Source organism: Rhinopithecus roxellana, chromosome 19 (genome assembly GCF_007565055.1).
Source record: "Rhinopithecus roxellana isolate Shanxi Qingling chromosome 19, ASM756505v1, whole genome shotgun sequence".
NCBI classification, from domain to species: Eukaryota; Metazoa; Chordata; class Mammalia; order Primates; family Cercopithecidae; genus Rhinopithecus; species Rhinopithecus roxellana.
Window position 1 is genome coordinate 42957571 of NC_044567.1, and position 20605 is coordinate 42978175.

The window sequence follows — 20605 nt, forward strand, 5'->3', positions numbered from 1 at the left end:
TCCCCATTTCCCTCTCCCCAAGTCTCTAGTAACCACTATTGTACCTTCTGTCCTATGAATGTAATGAATGTATCTTTTCTTTTTTTTTTTTTTGAGACGGAGTCTCCCTCTGTCACCCAGGCTGGAGTGCCGTGGCTGGATCTCGGCTCACTGCAAGCTCTGCCTCCTGGGTTTACGCCATTCTCCAGCCTCAGCCTCCCGAGTAGCTGGGACTACAGGCACCCGCCACCTCGCCCGGCTAGTTTTTTTTTTTTTTTTTTTTTGTATTTTTTAGTAGAGACGGGGTTTCACCATGTTAGCCAGGATGGTCTCGATCTCCTGACCTCATGATCCACCCGTCTCGGCCTCCCAAAGTGCTAGGATTACAGGCTTGAGCCACCGCGCCCGGCCTCTTTTTTTTTCTTTTTTAACTCCTCCTTGTGGAGCAAGGCTTATCTATGGGCAATGTGCCCAGAGTAACCAAATTTAACTATACTAGATATATCATATAACATGTGTCTTTTGGTGTCCAGTTTATTTCAGTTAACACAATGTCTTCAAGGTTCATCCATGGATGATTTTTGTTTATTTGTATTTTCTAAGTTTTCCATGATACACATATATAACTTTATAAGAATATCAGGCTTTTCTCAACTTCATTTAATCTAACTTCAGAAAGTTCACAAAAAAACATCATTCACTTACTAGCAGCTAAAAGGGTATTTAATTTAGGTGGGAAAAAGAAGCCACAGCAGGATGATTCGAGGGGGTCTGAACAGCTTCATTTTAAGAACGTGCCTACGGCAGGTCAGAGAACCTAAGTAAACTGTCTAAGATCACACAGCCCAGTACAGAACTCTCACCAATATTACCGCCAGCAACTGCTGTATGTATCCTTCAGAGAACCCTGTGCTAGGAATACAAAGAACCAATCTAACTACTAGAAGTTGTCAATTTAGTGGGAGATAAATGAAAAAAATCAACTGAGATGAGCCTGAATTTTTGCATGAGAACTTGGAAAATTTTGGTGCCACTTCTACAAATGAAAATTAGAAGGCTAGGCCTGGTGGCTCATGCCTGTAATCTCAGCACTCTGGGAGGCTTAGGCTGGCCAATCGTTTGAGGTCAGGAGTTCAAGATGAGCCTGGCCAACATGGTGAAACCCTCTCTCTACTAAAAAAACACAAAAGGCCGGGCGCGGTGGCTCAAGCCTGTAATCCCAGCACTTTGGGAGGCCGAGACGGGCGGATCACGAGGTCAGGAGATCGAGACCATCCTGGCGAACACGGTGAAACCCTGTCTCTACTAAAAAAATACAAAAAACTAGCCGGGCGAGGTGGCGGGCACCTGTAATCCCAGCTACTCGGGAGGCTGAGGCAGGAGAATGGCGTGAACCCGGGAGGCGGAGCTTGCAGTGAGCTGAGATCCGGCCACTGCACTCCAGCCTGGGCGACAGAGCGAGACTCTGTCTCAAAAAAAAAAAAACAAAACAAACAAACAAAAAAAAAACAAAAAAAAATGAGCTGGGAATGGTGGCAGGCACCTGTAATTCCATCTACTTAGGAGGCTGAGGCACGAGAATCACTTGAACCTGAACCTGGGAGGCGAAGGTTGCAGTGAGCCAAGATTGTGCCACTGCACTCCAGCCTGGGTGACAGAGCAAAACTCCATCTCAAGAAAAAAAATTAGGAGACAGAGCCTGGTTCTATGATGAAGATGATGTTAATTTTTAGATGTTGTGATACTGAATGTTTTTTCTAGACTATTCTGCCTTTAGTACATAAACATTTCACATTACCAAATGGTCACATATATGGTAAAGCTTTTATTTACTTCATAAGTGACCAAATTATTGGCCTTGACCATTAGGTCCAGAAAGTAGAATTATGTACTTTCTTTTTTTTGAGATGGAGTTTCACTCTTATTGCCCAGGCTGGAGAGCAGCAGCATGATCTCAGCTCACTGCAACCTCCACCTTCTGGGTTCAAGTGATTCTCTTGCTTTAGCCTCCCATCTGTCTTTTTCAAAGAAAAGATGACTTATGAGCAATTAAAAAAAAAATAGGCCAGGCGTGGTTGCACATGCCTGTAACCCCAGCATTTTGGGAGGCTGAGGTGGGAGGATCACTTGAGCCCAGGAATTTGAGACCAGCTTGGGCAACATAGTGACACTATCTCTAGTAAAAATTAGTACCAGGTACTTGGGAAGCTGAGGTAGGAGGATCACTTGAGCCCAGAAGTCAAAGCTACAGAGAACCATGATTGCACCACTCCATTCCTGCCTGAGCAACAGAGTAAGAGACCCTGTATCAAAGAAACCAAAAAGAAAAAATAACTAGATTTTAAAAGGGAAAAGGAAAAAAGAACAGAAGTATCCACAAAACAGTGAAAAGCTAGATGGTCTCTATTAGGAAGAGAACCCTATAGTCTCCAACTTGGTACCAAGAATAAACACCAAAATTGCAATTGCTGGCAATAATATTGGTGAGAGTTCTGTACCTGGCTGTGTGGCCTTAGGCAGTTTGCTTACCTTCTCTGACCTGCAATAGGCATATTCTTAAAAAGGAGCTATGCAGACCCCCTTGAATCATCCTGCTGTGGCTTCTTTTTCTCACCTCTCTTGATACAATAAGAATGTCATATTTTTGTTATAGGGGAGATGATGTGTTTTTGTTTGTTTTTGAGGTAGAGTCTCACTCTGTCACCCAGGCTGGAATGCAGTGGTACAATCCCAGTTCACTGCAACCTCTGCCTCCCAGGTTCAGGTGATTCTCCTGTCTCAGGCTCCAGAGTAGCTGAGATTACAGGCATTGGCCACCGTGCCCAGCTAATTTTTGTATTTTTAGTAGATGCGGGATTTCACCATGTTGGCCAGGCTGGTCTCAAACTTCTGACCTGAGGTGATCCACCCACCTTGGCCTCCCAAAGTGCTGGGATTAAAAAATGGGTTTCAAAGGTTTAGCTTATTCATTAAAATCAGTATTTAGGCCGGGCGTGGTGGCTCAAGCCTGTAATCCCAGCACTTTGGGAGGCCGAGACGGGCGGATCACAAGGTCAGGAGATCGAGACCATCCTGGCTAACACGGTGAAACCCCGTCTCTACTAAAAAATATAAAAAACTAGCCGGGCGAGGTGGCGGGCGCTTGTAGTCCCAGCTACTTGGGAGGCTGAGGCAGGAGAATGGCGTAAACCCGGGAGGCGGAGCTTGCAGTGAGCTGAGATCCGGCCACTGCACTCCAGCCTGGGTGACAGAGTGAGACTCCGTCTCAAAAAAAAAAAAAAAAAAAAATTCAGTATTTAGTATACTACAATGAGCTAGGCAGTGTGTGTGTGTGTGTGTGTGTGTGTGTGTGTGTGTGTCTGCGTGTGCGCGTGTGAAATAAAAGGTAGTATGAGTTCCATCAAGGTGCTTACAGTCTAATTTAAGGAGACAATGAACCACAAACAATTGTTGTGCCATTAATTCAAAGAGATGATGTCAGCAAACCTAAGAATGTGGGATACAGACTACTGAATGCAAAGGACACCACACACACACACGCACGCACACACACACACGCTTTTTACCTGAGTGGTTAAAATTTCGCTCTGAGAGGAGAGCCTTGAGCAGTCTTCAGAGACGCTTGTTTCACTCTCATACCCGGATGCTGCTTCACCTTAAGTAACAATCAAAACAGAGGTTCAGATGTAAAAGCTGACTATAAACACTGCAACTTGCTGTATCTTTTTCTTCTCATTGGCAGGACTGGATTTACTTTGATGTCACACAAAATGATTAAACTACTTGTTTTGGGACACCGGGATCTCCTTTTACAAAATGAAACCAGAAGTAAGTCCACCAATAATTAGGATGTTAAAGCTTAGTCAGTCAGAGATGACGTCCTAGCTGGGTGAAGGACTTTTTTCTATGAAAAGCACCTTAGGAGGAACGCGTTTCAAGTTTAAGAAGCAGTTCCTTTAACTACTCTTGGAAATTTGTAAAATGTGCTCCCCAAAAGGCATAAACATTTAGCTCATTTCTATAGACTGGGGCAAACACAAAACCTGGTTCCAATACCTAAGTCTGAATCCACACTTTGCTCTTCTGGATTATCTTCTTCCAAGCCCGTTCCCCTTTCTTCATCATCTGAAACCAATTCCTTGTCACTCAGACCAACTCCCTGGCTTTCAGACTGATGCCTCATTCGTTTGGAAGAACCAATCAAGAAAGGATCCTGGGTGTTTGTATTTGCAGTCAAGTCTTCCAGTTCACTGCACTGTGAAGAAAACAAGCTACCAGAACCTTTTGTTTCCTCACTAAGGTGATGTTCCTGGGATGCCTTTGCCAATATTACCTGGTTACTACAGTCAGTTAAGCTATTCTTCAATGATAACAAATTCTCCTCTGTGTTCTTATACAGACACTCGGTAGCAACAGTGCTATGCCTAGTAGTCTGAGAAGGTATATTGCTTACTTTACCAAATAACAAGTGTTGGAAGCAGGGAAGCTCTTCATCCTCACTAGATAAGTTCTCTTCCGAGGACTCCAATTTCTTGGCCCCTCTTCGGTAACCCTGAGCCAAATGTGTATGGGTGAAAGGGCTAGGGCTCCTGCTGAGCTCTCCTCTCTGGACGCTTTTGCTAAAAACAGCAGAACTCTCCTTAATGTCATTTTCAGCAAAACTAGTATCTTCCTTTATTTCACCATCATCTAACAGGTCATCAGGAGTCTCAGAACAAACCTCAGACACATGACTACTTCCCATAGGCTGTTCTAGGTTATCTGAAATCAGACATGGAGAGAAGTCTGTATTAACAGTCTGAACTACTTCTTCATGTTCTTGCTTTTTTATTTCAGGATGCTTACAATTACTTATAGGAAGGCTTTGTTTACAGACCTCAGGTTGCAAAAGCCCTAATCTAAGCACAGCATTCAATTGTGGCCCTCTGTTTCTACCTAGTTCTGCCTGAATGTTTTCATCACTGGAACCTACTTCATTAATACTGGAGCCCACTTCATTAGTACTGGAACCTACTTCATTAATATTGCTCGAGCTGGCTTCTTTAAAAGCATTTTCTCTAATGTTATTATGGCTAATTGTGCTCACTGTACTTGGAATGATGTTCTCGTTTCCCACTGTTCTTTCAGGTGACACTGAATGTTCCTCAGAGTTTTCCTCTAGCAGGTTTTTTTTACATTTAGTTTTAACAAATGACCTGACAGGAAAAAGTGGTGGTATATGGTATGGGTTTTGTAAAAGTCCATGTTTATTTGGAGTAATGAGTCCAGTTTCGTTGCCTCTGAACTGAGATGATAGACAAAACCTAGAGCCTCCTTTGATACTACATTTGGCATTATCAACTGGCTTATCTTTCTGACAAACCACAGGAAAGCCTGCAGTGATATTAACTGTCTGTACAGGCTTGATATTAGACTCTTTCTTTCCTTGATTTTCTTCCTTTTGTTCACATTCAGAAGTAACTTTTGGACTTTGTTTCTTTAAGGACTTAGAGTGGGCAGAGAATGTTGCACATTCCTCTTCCGGATTTCCTGGATTTGAAAACAGAGCAAAGGACTGGCGCTTTGAAACCTTGAATGTATTCTGCAAATACTGAGTATCAAGTTCACTTTCTTCTATTTCTATGCTTGTTTCCTGACTGTGGTTAACTTCACGTCCCAATGGATACTTAAAGCCTTCTGTGTCATTTCTAGTATCTTCAGAACAACCATGAATTAGTTCCTTGGGGTTTTCAAATGCTGCACACTGACTCACACATTTATTTTGTTCTGTTTTTGCTTTCCCTAGAGTGCTAACTTCCAGTAATGAGATACTTTCCTGAGTGCCATAATCAGTACCAGGTACCAATGAAATACTGCTACTCTCTACAGATCTTTCAGTTTGTAAAACCCTTTCTCCACTTAACATGAGATCTTTGGGGTCTTTGGCATTATTAGATACTTTAACTGTTTCTAGTTTCTTTTCTTTTTCTTCTCTTGAAAGGCTAGGATTGACAAATTCTTTAAGTTCACTAGTATTTGAACAGTTAGTAAAAGAAGGAGGTACCTTTGTTAACTTCAGTTCTGGGAAAGTATCACTGGCATGTCTTTTACTTGTCTGTTCATTTGGCTTGTTACTCTTCTTGGCTCCAGTTGCAGATTCTTTATCTTCCATGAGTTGTAGTTTTCTGCTGTGCCTGACTGGCATTTGGTTGTAATTTTTTTTCTTTATCTCTTCACTGCTAGAACAACTATCAATTTGTAGTTCAGTACAATTAGGTGGGCTTAGATTTCTACTGACCACTAGTTCAAGCGCATGAATATGCCTGGTAGAAGACTTCCTCCTCAGCCTATTCTTTTTAGGTGCTTTTGAATTGTGGATATTTAATTCTAGTTCCATATTGTTTATACTGCTGCTTATAGGTTCAGCTTTAGTTTTGAAAGCAGATTCTTCTTCCAGTGATTCTATTGGGTCAGGATTTTTCTCATTCTGAATAGAATCACCTTTTGTTTTATTCTCATGAGCACTATTAGTAATATTCATCACTTGACCATTCTGCTCCATTTGGTTAGTTCCCTGATTTATCATTTCAGGAGTCTTTTGAACTGCCAAATCTGCTTTCTTTATAAAATCCTCAGGATGAAGACCTGATGTAGTTCTCCTTTTACGCTTTAATTTGTTTGTGAGGGGACGCTCTTGCATTATCTGTGACTCAGTAACAAGTGCTCCTATAATTAGATTTTCAGTTACATGGCTTAAATTGGGAAGGTTTGCCTTCCTTCGATAGGTTTTCCCAAATATTTTGTCTTCAATATTACTCTCTACTGAACTGGAGTGAACTCTTTCACTTTTACATATTAAAGGCTCATGAGGATCACTGGCCAGTAAGTCTATTTTCTCTGAAGAACCAGAATATTCATCTACCTCATTCAGAACATCCAATACATCAGCTACTTTGGCATTTGATTCAGAACCCCCATCATGTGAGTCATCAGAACTTAACAGTTCATCACTTCTGGAAAACCACTCATTAACTTTCTGAATGCTGCTATTTAGTGTTATCCAAGGAACATCTTCAGTGTCTCTAGGATTCTCAGAGCATGGCAGTTTCTGCTTATTCCTTTCTTTTCTCTCATACAGGGTATCAGCATTCAGATCTACCTTTTTCTCTGTGCTGGGAGTCTGCCTATCATTACATGTTTCCTTACTTCCAGTCCATCTGTTATGTTGGTTCCTTGCTAAGCCAGGCTGTTTGCTTTTATTACAGAATTCAGCCTTTTCTACATTCATTCTGTCTTTAGTGAGTAATAAACTGCTGTTCTCATGCTGTAATGAGCTGGCATGAGTGTTTGTGCCACATGGCTCCACATGCAAGTTTGAAACAGAACTACCCTGATACTTTTCTGGATGCCTCTCAGTTGCATGCTTCTCAGTGGTATTCAAATCATTATTACTGGACTGATGATGTTCAGTATTTGTTATATCCTTCTCAGAAAATTCACAAGCAGCTGAAAATACACAAAAATAACAAGGTACTCAAAAACTGAATTGTCATTAAAAAAATACATACTTCATACACCTTGGAGGTGGAAATCAACCAACTGGCTATATTTGGAGAAACTAACCTCATAAACTACCAAGTATACTGAAGATGTAGCTCATACTCTTTCATTTAATTCCTATTTACTTAGATTATATCCACTTAGGATCCATTACATTTTTAATTTCAGAATTTTCCCTATGCAGAAACCACACCTCCTATTTCTCTAATGTCTGAGAGTGAATTAAAAGCAGATTGGCCATCAGAAAACCAGTTCTGATGTACTCTAAAGACCACTGGCCATTAAGTCTACTTAATACTCTGTTCTCTACAGACTTACCATTCCCTATATTTAAAAACCAGTAGACCTTTAAAAGATGAAACACAAATACATCAATTAAAAGTAAACGGCAGGCCGGGCACGGTGGCTCAAGCCTGTAATCCCAGCACTTTGGGAGGCCGAGACGGGCGGATCACGAGGTCAGGAGATCAAGACCATCCTGGCTAACACGGTGAAACCCCGTCTCTACCAAAAAAATACAAAAAACTAGCCGGGCGAGTTGGCGGGCACCTGTAGTCCCAGCTACTTGGGAGGCTGAGGCAGGAGAATCACGTAAACCCAGGAGGTGGAGCTTGCAGTGAGCCGAGATCCGGCCACTGCACTCCAGCCTGGGTGACAGAGCGAGACTCCGTCTCAAAATAAAAAAAAAAAAAAAAAAAAAAAAAAAAAAAAAAAAAAAAAAAGGAAAGGGCAGGCCAGGCATAGTGGCTCAAGCCTGTAATTGCAGCACTTTGGGAGGCTGAAGTGGGCAGACTGCTTGAGTCCAGGAGTTTGAGACCAGCCTTGGAAACATGGCGAAACTCTGTCTCTACAAAACCACAAAATATTAGCCGGGTGTAGTGATGTGTGCCTGTAGTCCCAGCTACTCAGGAGGCTGAGGTGGGAGGATAGCTTGAACCCGCGTGGTGGAGGTTGCAGTGAGCCACAATTGCATCACTGCACTCCAGCCTGGGCAACAGAGTGAGACCCCATCTCAAAACAACAACAACAACAACAACAACAACAAAAAAAGAAAGGGCAACAATCAATTACAGAAGGTCTTATTATTATAGCTACATTAGTCTAGTACCATTTAAATCTATCAGATCATGGCCGGGCGCGGTGGCTCAAGCCTGTAATCCCAGCACTTTGGGAGGCCGAGACGGGCGGATCACGAGGTCAGGAGATCAAGACCATCCTGGCTAACATGGTGAAACCCCGTCTCTACTAAAAATACAAAAAACTAGCCGGGCGACCTGGCGGGCGCCTGTAGTCCCAGCTACTCGGGAGGCTGAGGCAGGAGAATGGCGTGAACCCGGGAGGCGGAGCTTGCAGTGAGCTGAGATCCGGCCACTGCACTACAGCCCGGGCGACAGAGCAAGACTCCGTCTCAAAAAAAAAAATTAAAAAAAAAAAAATAAAAATAAAAAATAAATAAATAAATCTATCAGATCATACCATGACATTTGACAAAGAATGATACTCTAACTCTGCCAAGAGATTCTGTGGATTGTAAAGGTCCCAAATGGGGCCGGGCGCGGTGGCTCAAGCCTGTAATCCCAGCACTTTGGGAGGCCGAGACGGGCGGATCACGAGGTCAGGAGATCGAGACCATCCTGGCTAACATGGTGAAACCCCGTCTCTACTAAAAATACAAAAACTAGCCGGGCGAGGTGGCGGGCGCCTGTAGTCCCAGCTACTCGGGAGGCTGAGGCAGGAGAATGGCGTAAACCCGGGAGGCGGAGCTTGCAGTGAGCTGAGATCTGGCCACTGCACTCCAGACCGGGCGACAGAACGAGACTCCGCCTCAAAAAAAAAAAAGGTCCCAAATGGTCTTCAGAATAATCTAATTACAGTACTGTATCTACCCACTCTGTTAAATTGGGAAACTTTGCCATTACCCTTTTTTGCAGAATCCAAACTGGTTTCATCCCTGGTTCCTTGAGGGGTGATTTGTAACAATTCTTGATCTCCCACACTATAGGGAAAAGACAAGAGTCCTAATGAGAAACACTAGTTATACGTATGCAGAACTGTCAAATGACCAAGATCAAATATTTTAGCTCTTTCAGTTACAGAAAGTTGACCAATCTTATTGAGTTAGCGAAAGCTGCTCTCTCCTTTAGAAACTTCTAGTTGAAATGGAATGGTTGCTGGGCACGGTGGCTCATGCCTGTAATTCCAGCACTTTGGGAGGCCGAGGCAGGTGGATCACTTGAGATCATGAGTTCAAGCCAGCCTGGCCAACAAGGTGAACCCCTGTCTCTACTAAAAATACAAAAATTAGCCAGGTGTGGTGGTGTGAACCTGTAGTCCCAGCTACTTGAGAGACTGAGGCAGGAGTATGGCTTGAACCTGGGAGGCAGAGGTTGCAGAAAGGTGAGATCACACCACTGTACTCCAGCCTGGGCAACAGAGCAAGACTCTGTCTCAAAAAAAAAAATAGAAAGAAATGGAATGGTCAGTTAGCTGGGTGGTGGTGTACCCCTGTAGTCCCAGCTACTCATGAGGCTGAGACAGGAGAATCGCTTGAACCTGGGAGGCAGAGGTTGCAGTGAGCCGAGATCACACCATTGCACTCCAGCCTGGGGCAGCAGAGTAAGACTCTGTCTCAAAAAAAAAAAAAAAAAAAAAAAAAAAGAGAGAAATGGAATGATCAAAGACCGAGGACACACAGCCACAAAAATCAGACCAGGAACACTACTTTATGGATATGCAAATTAAAGCCAACATTTAAGTGACAGGCAAAAGATAGTTTTTAAAAACACTTAAAAGTGTATCTTAATCAGAAGGCAGGAGCAAGGATATCTAAACAAAGGGAACAGTAGGATTGCAGATAACCCAACAGAACACCACTTTGCTACACTACTTTCTTTGCTGCTTTTCAGTCTAAAAGTCACTTCCTTCCAATCGTGAGATTAGGGAAGTCATTTACAAACAAAAACCAACAATATCGCCATTATAGTTCAGACTAGATCTTAGACAGGGTCAGCCAGGCATGGTAGCTCATGCCTGTAATCCCAGCACTTTGGGAGGCTGAGGTGGGTGGATCACTTGAGCTCATGAGTTTGAGAACAGGCTGGCCAACATGGCGAAACCCTATCTCTACTAAAAATACAAAAATTAGCTGGGTGTGGTGGCGTGTGTCTGTAATCCTAGCTATTTGGGAGGCTGAGACAGGAGAATCACTTGAACCAGGGAGTTGGAGATTGCAGTAAGCCAAGATGGCGCCACTGCACTCCAGCCTGGCAACAGGGCAAGACCCTGTCTCAAAAAAAAAAAAAACAACTTAGGGTCAAGCAATAATTCCTAAGGAAGGTAGGTAACATAGTTGGGGCTGCTTGTAGATTATTATATAACATACAGACAAAGCTTGAGAGATATGTGGAAATAAGGAACAGAGGAAAGAAAAAGTTGAAAATGAAGTCCTTGAGCATTTTCATCAGTCACAATTACCGCTGTGTCAATATTACTGTATATGAGGAACTTAGAGAACAACAATCTGCTAGAAGCAAGCATGTGCAGAGTTCTACTGTTATCCTAAATTCCTTTGGACAGTATTAATAACTAAATCCAACAAACAAAAAGGGTATTTCCTCCACTATAAAATGAGAGGACTAAACTAGATGATCTCTAAGGTTTCTTCCAATACCATGATTCTAGTGTAGAGAAACACCAGCCTACTTGAGGGAGGAAGGTGGGAGGAGGGAGAAATTCAGAAAGGAAGGAAACAAAAAACTGTGGGGGTATGCTTAACAATAACTGGATAATGAAAAAAAACTGTATGCCAAATCCCAAGTCGTGTGTAACAAACTGCACATACATCTCTGAACCTAAAATAAAAGTTAAAATATTTTAAAAAGAGAGAAACATCAATCCTTAATATTAACTAAATAGGAAAATACCAGCTTCATAGGCAAAGGTTCTCTTTGACTCACCTGCAATAAGTTGCTTTATTAACCATATCTTCAGAAGAATCAGATCCTAAAAAATTTCCCCCCCAAAAAATAAATAAAAGATTTCTTAATTAAAAGGGTTAAACAAAAAATGTACTTGTTGAAAAACAGATATTCAACTAGAAATATTTATTGAGCATCTAGTATGTGGCAGGTACAATGCTAGTTAAGCCAGTGTGTAATACAGAGAAGTGGTTAAAAACACGGGCTTGGCCAGGCACAGTGGCTCTCACCTATAATCCCAGCACTTCAGGAGGCCGAGATGGGTGGATTATTTGAGGTTAGGAGTTCGAGACCAGCCTGGCCAGCAAGGTGAGACCCTGTTCCTACTGAAAACAAAAACAAAAACAAAAAGCACAGGCTCTGACGTCTAACTTCCTAGGTTTGAATCATGGCTCAGCCACTTACTAGGTTTACTACCTTGGAAAAATTTCATAACCTCTCTGTGCCTTAATTTCCTCATCTGTAAAATAAGTATAATAGGAACAATCTCAGAGGTCTGACATGCATCTAAATGAGTTATACAAGAAAAACACAATAGTGCCTGGAATATAGTTAAGTGCTCCTAAATATTAACTGCTATAACTATTTTTACAATGCCAGTTGTCTAGGAATTTATGATCGTAAGGGGGGAAAACAGTAAGTGTTATGATAAATAGATGGTGGTGCCTGGGAGCTCAAAAGACAGCTACCCTTTTTAATTATAAATACATTCTAAAACAAAAACCCAATTAGAGAGCCCAGTTTGAATTCTGAGCTCAGCAGCTCTTCTTTTTTTTTTTTTGAGATGGGGTCTTGCTCTGTCACCCAGGTTGGAGTGCAGTGGCATGATCATAGCTCACTACAGCCTCAAACCCCTGGATTCAATCTACTCGCTCAACTACGCCTCCTGAGTAGCTGGGACTACAGATACACACCACCACACCCAGCTAATTAAAAAAAAAAAATTTTTTTTTAGCGATGAGGTCTTGCTATGTTGCCCAGGCTGGTCTCAAACTCCAGGCTTCAAGCAATCCTCTGCCACTGCTGAGATGACAGGTGTTAGATACTATGCTGGCCTCAACTCTTCTTTTTATAAGCTTAAAAAAATTTATTATTAAAAAACAAAAAAAATTTTTTTTTTTGAGATGGAGTCTCACTCTATTGCCCAGGCTGGAGTGCAGAGACATGGTGTTGGCTCATTGCAACCTCCGCCATCCTGGTTCAAGCAATTCTCCTGCCTCAGCCTCCTGAGTAGCTGGGATTACATGCGTGCACCACCATACCCAGCTAATTTTTTTTTTTTTTTTTGTATTTTTAGTAAAGAAGGGTTTTACCATGTTACCCAGGCTGGTCTTGAACTCTGACCTCAGGTGGTCTACCTGCCTCAGCCTCCCAAAGTGTTGGGATTACAGGCATGAGCCACTGCACTGGCCAAAATGTATTATTCTTGGCCGGGCTTGGTGGCTCGAGCCTGTAATCCCAGCACTTTGGGAGGCCGAGACAGGCGGATCACAAGGTCAGGAGATCGAGACCATCCTGGCTAACACGGTGAAACCCCGTCTCTACTAAAAAATACAAAAAACTAGCCAGGCGAGGTGGCGGGCGCCTGTAGTCCCAGCTACTTGGGAGGCTGAGGCATGAGAATGGCGTAAACCCGGGAGGCGGAGCTTGCAGTGAGCTGAGATCCAGCCACTGTGCTCCAGCCTGGGCTACAGAGCGAGACTCCGTCTCAAAAAAAAAAAAAAAAAGAAAATGTATTATTATTTTAAAAATAGAAACGGGGTTTCCCTGTGTTGGCCAGGCTGGTCTTAAAACTCCTGGACTCAACCAGTCCTTCTGCCTCGGCCTTCCAAAGTGTTAGGATTATAGGCATGAGCCATCCTGCCCAGCCAAGATACAGCTCTTTTATTTTTATTTATTTATTTATTTTTGAGACCGAGTTTCACTCTTGTCGCCCAGGCTGGAGTGCAATGGTGCCATCTTGGCTCACCGCAACCTCTGCCTCCTGAGTTTAAGTGATTCTCCTGCCTCAGCCTCCCGAGTAGCTGGGATTACAGGCATGTGCCACCACCCTGGCTAATTTTGTATTTTTTTTTTTTTTAGTAGAGACGGGGTTTCTCCACGTTGGTCAGGCTGGTCTTGAACTCGCGACCTCAGGTGATCCATCTGCCTCGGCCTCCCAAAGTGCTGGGATTACAGGCATGAGCCACCATGCCTGACAATTCAGCTCTTCTTAAAAGGCTTCCTCATCTAATACAATTTATCTTGGAACTAAATACTGTAGTAATCCATCATGTTTTTTCTTATTGCTACTCTCCATCTTTCCAAAACATATTTACACATATTTAAAACCAGATATTCTTTCTTTTGCTCCCTTTTTTTTTTTTCAGATGGAGTTTTGCTCTTCTTGCCCAGGCTGGAGTGCAATGGTGCAATCTCAGCTCACCTCAACCTCCGCCTCCTGGGTTCAAGTGATTCTCCTGCCTCAGCCTCCTGAGTAGCTGAGATTACAGGCATGTGCCACCACACCTGGCTAATTTTGTATTTTTTGGTAGAGACAGGATTTCTCCACGTTGGCCGGTCTGGTCTCGAATTCCCAACTTCAGGTGATCCACCCGCCTTGGCCTCCCAAAGTGGTGGGATTACAGGCATCAGCCACCGTGCCCGGCCTCTTTTGCTCCCTTTTTAAAGTAAGATGCTTCAAGGTGGGAATTGCATCTTTTCCATTATTTATAACTCACCATAGGGCTCATAAAATTCACTTCCCAAAGTTGCCTATCACAAATATAAATTATGACCAAGATTTTTGGCAAAACGATAACATAAGCAACCCAGCAATTATTATTAAATACTTAAGAAATCTGAGACCCTTACCCAGTTCAATGTAGACAGACTTCTTTTGAGGTTGTATCCGCTGCTTTGTCCTCAGAGTTCTCACAATTCCAAAGTTAGAGAGTGGGACACTGAGACTGGTTTCCTGCTAAACAGTATGGTAAAGAACGGTCAAGCAATTGTTGGCCGGTTCTGTGCTTTTCCTCCTGAAGAGAAACTTGACACCATGGACAAAATAAATTGACCATCACCAGTCAGCTAACATGTATGATGCCTGGAAAAAATGCCCAGAAATTTACACACTAAAATCTCTGAGGTTGGGAGTGGTAGCTCATGCCCATAATCACAGCACTTTGGGAGGCTGGGGCAGGAGGATTGATTAAGGGCACGAGTTCAAGACCAGAGTAAGCAACAGAGTGAGACCCAGTCTCTACAAATAATAGTAGTAGTAATAAAAAAATGTCTGGGATACGTGTGATTTGAATATTTTTTCTTTCTGTTGTCTTAAATTTTTCAAAACTGATTATGTATTGTTTGTGTGATTTTTTGAAGTATTAATATAGCATATTTTGAAGCTGATACTTGATATACATTCCAATCACATCTGATAACATTTTTTGGGGGGGAGGGGACAGAGTCCTGCTCTGTCACCCAGGCTGGAGTGCAGTGGCGCAAACTCAGCTCACTGCAACCTCTGCCTCCCGAGTTCAAGAGATTCTCCTGCCTTAGCCTCCTGAGTAACTGGGACTACAAGCACGTGCCACTATGCCTGGCTAATTTTTGTGTATATATATATATATATATATATATTTGTTGTTGGTGGTGTTTTGAGACAGAGTCTTGCTCTGTTGCCAGGCTGGAGTGCAGTGGCATGATCTTGGCACACTGCAACCTCCGCCTCCCGGGTTCAACTGATTCTCCTGCCTCAGCCTCCCGAGTAGCTGGGACTACAGGCATGCACCACCATGCCTAGTTAATTTTTGTATTTTTAGTAGAGATGGGGTTTCGCAGTGTCGGCCAGGTTGGTCTCAAACTCCTGACCTCAGGTGATCTGCCCACCTTGGCCTCCCAAAGCGCTGGGATTACAGCCATGAGCCAACCGTGCCCAGCCAATAACATTTTTAAAAAGGATAAATCATGACAATAAAACCCCAGCACTCCTAAGAACATTTAGTATAGGAACTAAAAGCCCAACATTACTCTTTTTTTCTTCCTTTTTAGCCTTTCTGTATCTTTTGAAAAATGAAGGCTGGTACTATAAGAACTACTTTTATTTTATTTGTATTTTTTTAGACAGTCTTGCTCTGTTGCCTAGGCTGGAGCATGGTGGCGTGATCTCGGTTCACTGCAACCTCTGTCTCCTGGGTTCAAGAGATCCTCCCACCTCAGCCTCCCAAGGAGCTGGGACTACACACGTATGCCACCACGCCTGGCTAATTTTTGTATTTTTTGTAGAGATGGGGTTTCGCCACATTGCCCAGGCTGGTCTTGAACTCCTGGACTCAAGAGATCCACCTGTCTTGGCCTCCCAAAGTGCTGGGATTACAGCCATGAGCCAGGGTGCCCAGCCAGAACACTTAGATTTTTTTTCTTTTTTGAGACAGAGTCTCACTGTCGCCCAGGCTGGATTGCAGTAGCGTGATCTCAGCTCGCTGCAACCTCCGGGTCCTAGGTTCAAGCAATTCTCATGCCTCAGCCTCCCGAGTAGCTGGGATTACAGGCACGTGCCACCACACCCAGCTAATTTTTGTATTTTTAGTAGAGACGGGGTTTCACCGTGTTGGCTAGGCTGGTCTCAAACTCCTGACCTCAAATGATCTGCCCGCCTCAGCCTCCCAAAGTGCTGGGATTAAAGGTGCAAGCTACTACGCCCAGCCCCAGAATGAATACTTTTTTTTTTTTTTTTCAGACGGAGTCTTGCTTTGTTGCCCAGGTGGGAGTATAGTGGCGCGATCTTGGCTCACTGCAAGCTCCGCCTCCCGGGTTCACGCCATTCTCCTGACTCAGCCTCCCGAGTAGCTGGGACTACAGTCACCTGCCACCACGCCCGGCTAATTTTTTGTATTTTTTTTTTTTTTTTTGAGACGGAGTGTTGCTCTGTAGCCCAGGCTGGAGTGCAGTGGCGGGATCTCAGCTCACTGCAAGCTCCACCTCCCGGGTTTACGCCATTCTCCTGCCTCAGCCTCCTGAGTAGCTGGGACTACAGGCGCCCGCCACCTCGCCTGGCTAGTTTTTTGTATTTTTTTTAGTAGAGACGGGGTTTCACCGTTTTAGCCAGGACGGTCTCGATCTCCTGACCTCGTGATCCGCCCGTCTCGGCCTCCCAAAGTGCTGGGATTACAGGCTTGAGCCACTGCGCCCGGCCAATTTTTTGTATTTTTAGTAGAGACAGGGTTTCACCGTGTTAGTCAGGATGGTCTCGATCCCCTGACCTCGTGATCTGCCCGCCTCGGCCTCCCAAAGTGCTGGGATTACAGGCGTGAGCCACCGCTCCCGGCCATGAATACTTTTTAAGATCTCCATCATTCATGCACATATAAGTAACAACAGAGCAAATCACTACACTGTCTTTAACAATTGCACCTTTTAAGTGGAAGGAATTTTCTCTCTTTTTTTTTTGAGACGGAGTCTCGATCTGTAACCCAGGCTGGAGTGCTGTGATGCAATCTTGGCTCACTGCAAGCTCCGCCTCCCAGGTTCACACCATTCTCTTGCCTCAGCCTCCAGAGTAGCTGGGACTACAGGCGCCCGCCACCACGCCCCGCTAATTTTTTTGTATTTTTAGTAGAGACGGGTTTCACCGTGTTAGCCTGGATGGTCTTCATCTCCTGACCTCGTGATCCGCCGGCGTCAGCCTCCCAAAGTGCTGGGATTACAGGCGTGAAGGTTTTTTTTTTTTTTTTTTTTGAGACGGAGTCTCGCTCTGTTGCCAGGCTGCAGTGAGTGGCGGGATCTCCACTGGGCATGTGCCACCACGCCCAGCTAATTTTTGTATTCTTAGTAGAGACGGGGTTTCACCATGTTGGCCAGGATGGTCTCGATGTCCTGACCTCGTGATCTGCCAGCCCAGGCCTCCCAAATTGCAGGTGTGAGCCACTACGCCTGGCCAGGTTTTTTTTTTTTTTTTTTTTTTGCAACTAGGTCTTGCTTTGTCACCGCGCAGTGGAGTGATCATAGCTCACAATAGTCTACATCTCCTGGACTCAAGTGATCCTCCTGTCTCAGCTTCCCAAGTAGCTGCGACTACAGGCACACACCACCATGCCGGGATAATTTAAATACACTTTTAAAATAGACAAGGACTTGCTATATTGGCCAAACTGGTCTTGAACTGCTGAGCTCAGGCAATCCTCAAGCCTCCCAGTGCTGGGATTATAGGCGTGAGCCACGGCACCTGGCCTTTTTTTTTTTTAAATTGTAGAGGGCCGGGCGCGGTGGCTCAAGCCTGTAATCCCAGCACTTTGGGAGGCCGAGATGGGCGGATCACGAGGTCAGGAGATCGAGACCATCCTGGCTAACATGATGAAACACCGTCTCTACTAAAAAATGCAAAAAATTAGCCAGGCGAGGTGGCGGGCGCCTGTAGTCCCAGCTACTCGGGAGGCTGAGGCAGGAGAATGGCGTGAACCCGGGAGGCGGAGCTTGCAGTGAGCTGAGATCCGGCCACTGCACTCCAGCCTGGGCGACAGGGCGAGACTCGGTCTCAAAAAAAAAAAAAAAAAAAAAAAAAAATTGTAGAGACAGTGTCTCACTGTGTTGCCCACACTGGGCTCAAAGGACCTCCGACCTCAGCCTCCCAAAGTGTTGGGATTACAGTCATGAGCCATAGCACCCAGCTGAAGTAATTTCCAAATGCTTAAAAATATCAGTGAACTTATAGCTATTTTAGATAAGCACCACAGAGCAGATAAAGCTCCAAAGCAAGGAAGGGCCTATAAGAGCTCTCTTTTTTGGCTGGGTGTGGTGGCTCATGCCTGTAATCCCAGCACTTTGAGAGGCCAAGGTGGGTGGATCACCTGACGTCAGGAGTTCAAGACCAGCCTGACCAATATGGTGAAACCCCATCTCTACTAAAATTAGGAAAATTAGCCAGGTCTGGTGGCATGCCTCTGTGGTCCCAGCTACTCAGGAGGCTGAGGCAGGAGAATCGCTTGAACCTGGGAGGCAGAGGTTGCCGTGAGCTGACATCGTGTCACTGCACTCCAGCCTGGGCACCTGGGCGACAGAGTGAGACTCTGTCTCAAAAAAATTAAAAAAAAAAAAAAAAATCTGTCTTTTTGGTGTATCTGATGGGGATTTTGCTATGTTGCCTGGGGTGGTCTCAAACCTGGGCTCAAGTGATCCTCGCATTTCAGCCTCCCAAGTAGCTAGGATTATAGGTGCATCCACCTCACCTGGCTGTCAGGTCTCTCTCTTGATCATACCAGGTACCCTGACCTTCTCTGAACTCTAACTGATTAGAACACTTGTCTAACCACTAAATATACCATCTTTCCTTCTTCATTAACTTTTTATATAAATCTATGAGCATCTAGCACATATACTAACATATTCACAATGCTCAATAAAGAGATGGTGCCAGAATAAACGAAAACAGGTTTACCGGCCAGGCACAGTGGCTCACACCTGTAATCCCAGCACTTTGGGTGGCCGAGGTGGGTGGATCACCTGAGGTTAGGAGTTCGAGACCAGCCTGGCCAACATGATGAAACCCCGTCTCTACTAAAAATACAAAAATTAGCTGGGCATAGTGGCACATGCCTGTAATCCCAGCTACTAGGGGGGCTGAGGCAGGAGGACTGCTTCTAGCCTGGACCACAGGGCAAGACTCCGTCTCAAAAAAAAGAAGAAGAAAACAAATGGTTTTACCAAGGAAGGATTTTCGGGTTCACTCTGTAGAAGTCTTTTGGCACGGTTTCTGTAGCCCATACTTTGGATGAGAGAAACTTCATCTTTTAGATGTTCAGGAGAGTTATTTTCCTTTTTTGCAAAATTATAACTGTTTGCAACTGTAAATTAAAAGGGAAAACATTATGTTTGCAGTTAGAGAAAAATGTATGAATCATAATCAAAGAAACCAAGAGAAATCCTATGTATGCTCTTTGTTGTGTTAAGACAATGCATTAAGGTTATCTGTGATTTTTTTAAAAATCAAATTTTAAAAAATCAACTGGAAATTTTACTCCTAGGAAACAAAAACAGATACAAGACCATCAAAGTTACTAAGAGTCCTTGTTTTCCACCTTAACACTAAGAAATCTGCCTATCAATACTGTATTTCACTAAAGCTAAGACACCAACAATGTAAGCTGCACTATTATTTTCTGTATCACTAAGAAAGCAAGCACTCAAATTAAACAAATGACACACCATCAATAGTAAAATGCTCCCAATTTCAGAGATGTTAAGATGTGAAAAATGTGCACCTTACAATTGATAAAATAAGGTGTGAGACCAGTTAAGAGTAATTTTTTTTTTTTTTTTTTTTTTTTTTTTTTTTTTTTTTTTGAGACGGAGTCTCGCTCTGTTGCCCAGGCTGGAGTGCAGTGGCGCAATCTCGGCTCACTGCAAGCTCCATCTCCCAGGTTCCCGCCATTCTCCTGCCTCAGCCTCCCGAGTAGCTGGGACTACAGGCGCCCGCCACCACGCCCGGCTAGTTTTTTCTTTTTGTATTTTTAGTAGAGACGGGGTTTCACCGTGTTAGCCAGGATGGTCTCGATCTCCTGACCTCGTGATCCGCCCGTCTCGGCCTCCCAAAGTGCTGGGATTACAGGCTTGAGCCACCGCGCCCGGCCAAGAGTAATTTTTTTAAAACAGATTACAGTGAAGGGGTGGCCTGCCCCTCCACACCTGTGGGTGTTTCTCGTTAGGTGGAACGAGAGACTTGAGAAAAGAAATAAGACATAGAGACAAAGTATAGAGAAAGAAAAGTGGGGCCCAGGGGACCGGCGCTCAGCATACAGAGGACCCACGCCGGCACCGGTCTCTGAGTTCCCTTAGTATTTATTGATCATTATCTTTACCATAAAAAAGATAAGGGAGTGGCTGGACAATAGGATCATTGTAAGCAGGAAATCAGCAATAAGACATATGAACAAAAATCCCTATGACGTGAATAAGTTTAAAGGAAAATGCTGTGCCTTGAGATGCATATGCAAACTCTCCATAAACCTTTTAGCAGCATTGCTCCAGCAAGTCCCACCTTATTCCTAAAGGCGGTTTTCTCCTTGCTCAGTAAACAAAGCATACAACCGGGTTTTACAGGGAGATGTTCCATTGCCCAGGGACGGGCAGGAGAC

General features: G+C 43.9%; 1 protein-coding gene across 11 annotated transcripts in view; it reads right to left on the reverse strand.

Moving 5' to 3' along the window:
• The window catches only part of BRCA1 (BRCA1 DNA repair associated), a 107673-nt gene that overhangs the window by 50846 nt on the left and 36222 nt on the right, over window positions 1-20605 (reverse strand). For 5 of the 11 annotated variants that reach the window (XM_030923113.1, XM_030923111.1, XM_030923114.1 and 2 more), the window contains exons 6-11: window positions 19176-19315; window positions 14349-14454; window positions 11475-11520; window positions 9438-9514; window positions 4036-7464; window positions 3546-3634 (exon numbers count right to left, since the gene is read on the reverse strand). In XM_030923113.1, the coding sequence (XP_030778973.1) occupies window positions 3546-3634; window positions 4036-7464; window positions 9438-9514; window positions 11475-11520; window positions 14349-14454; window positions 19176-19315 (3887 nt within the window). The remainder of the gene's footprint in view (window positions 1-3545; window positions 3635-4035; window positions 7465-9437; window positions 9515-11474; window positions 11521-14348; window positions 14455-19175; window positions 19316-20605) is intronic. The other 6 variants (XM_030923119.1, XM_030923118.1, XM_030923116.1 and 3 more) reach the window with 5 other exon arrangements.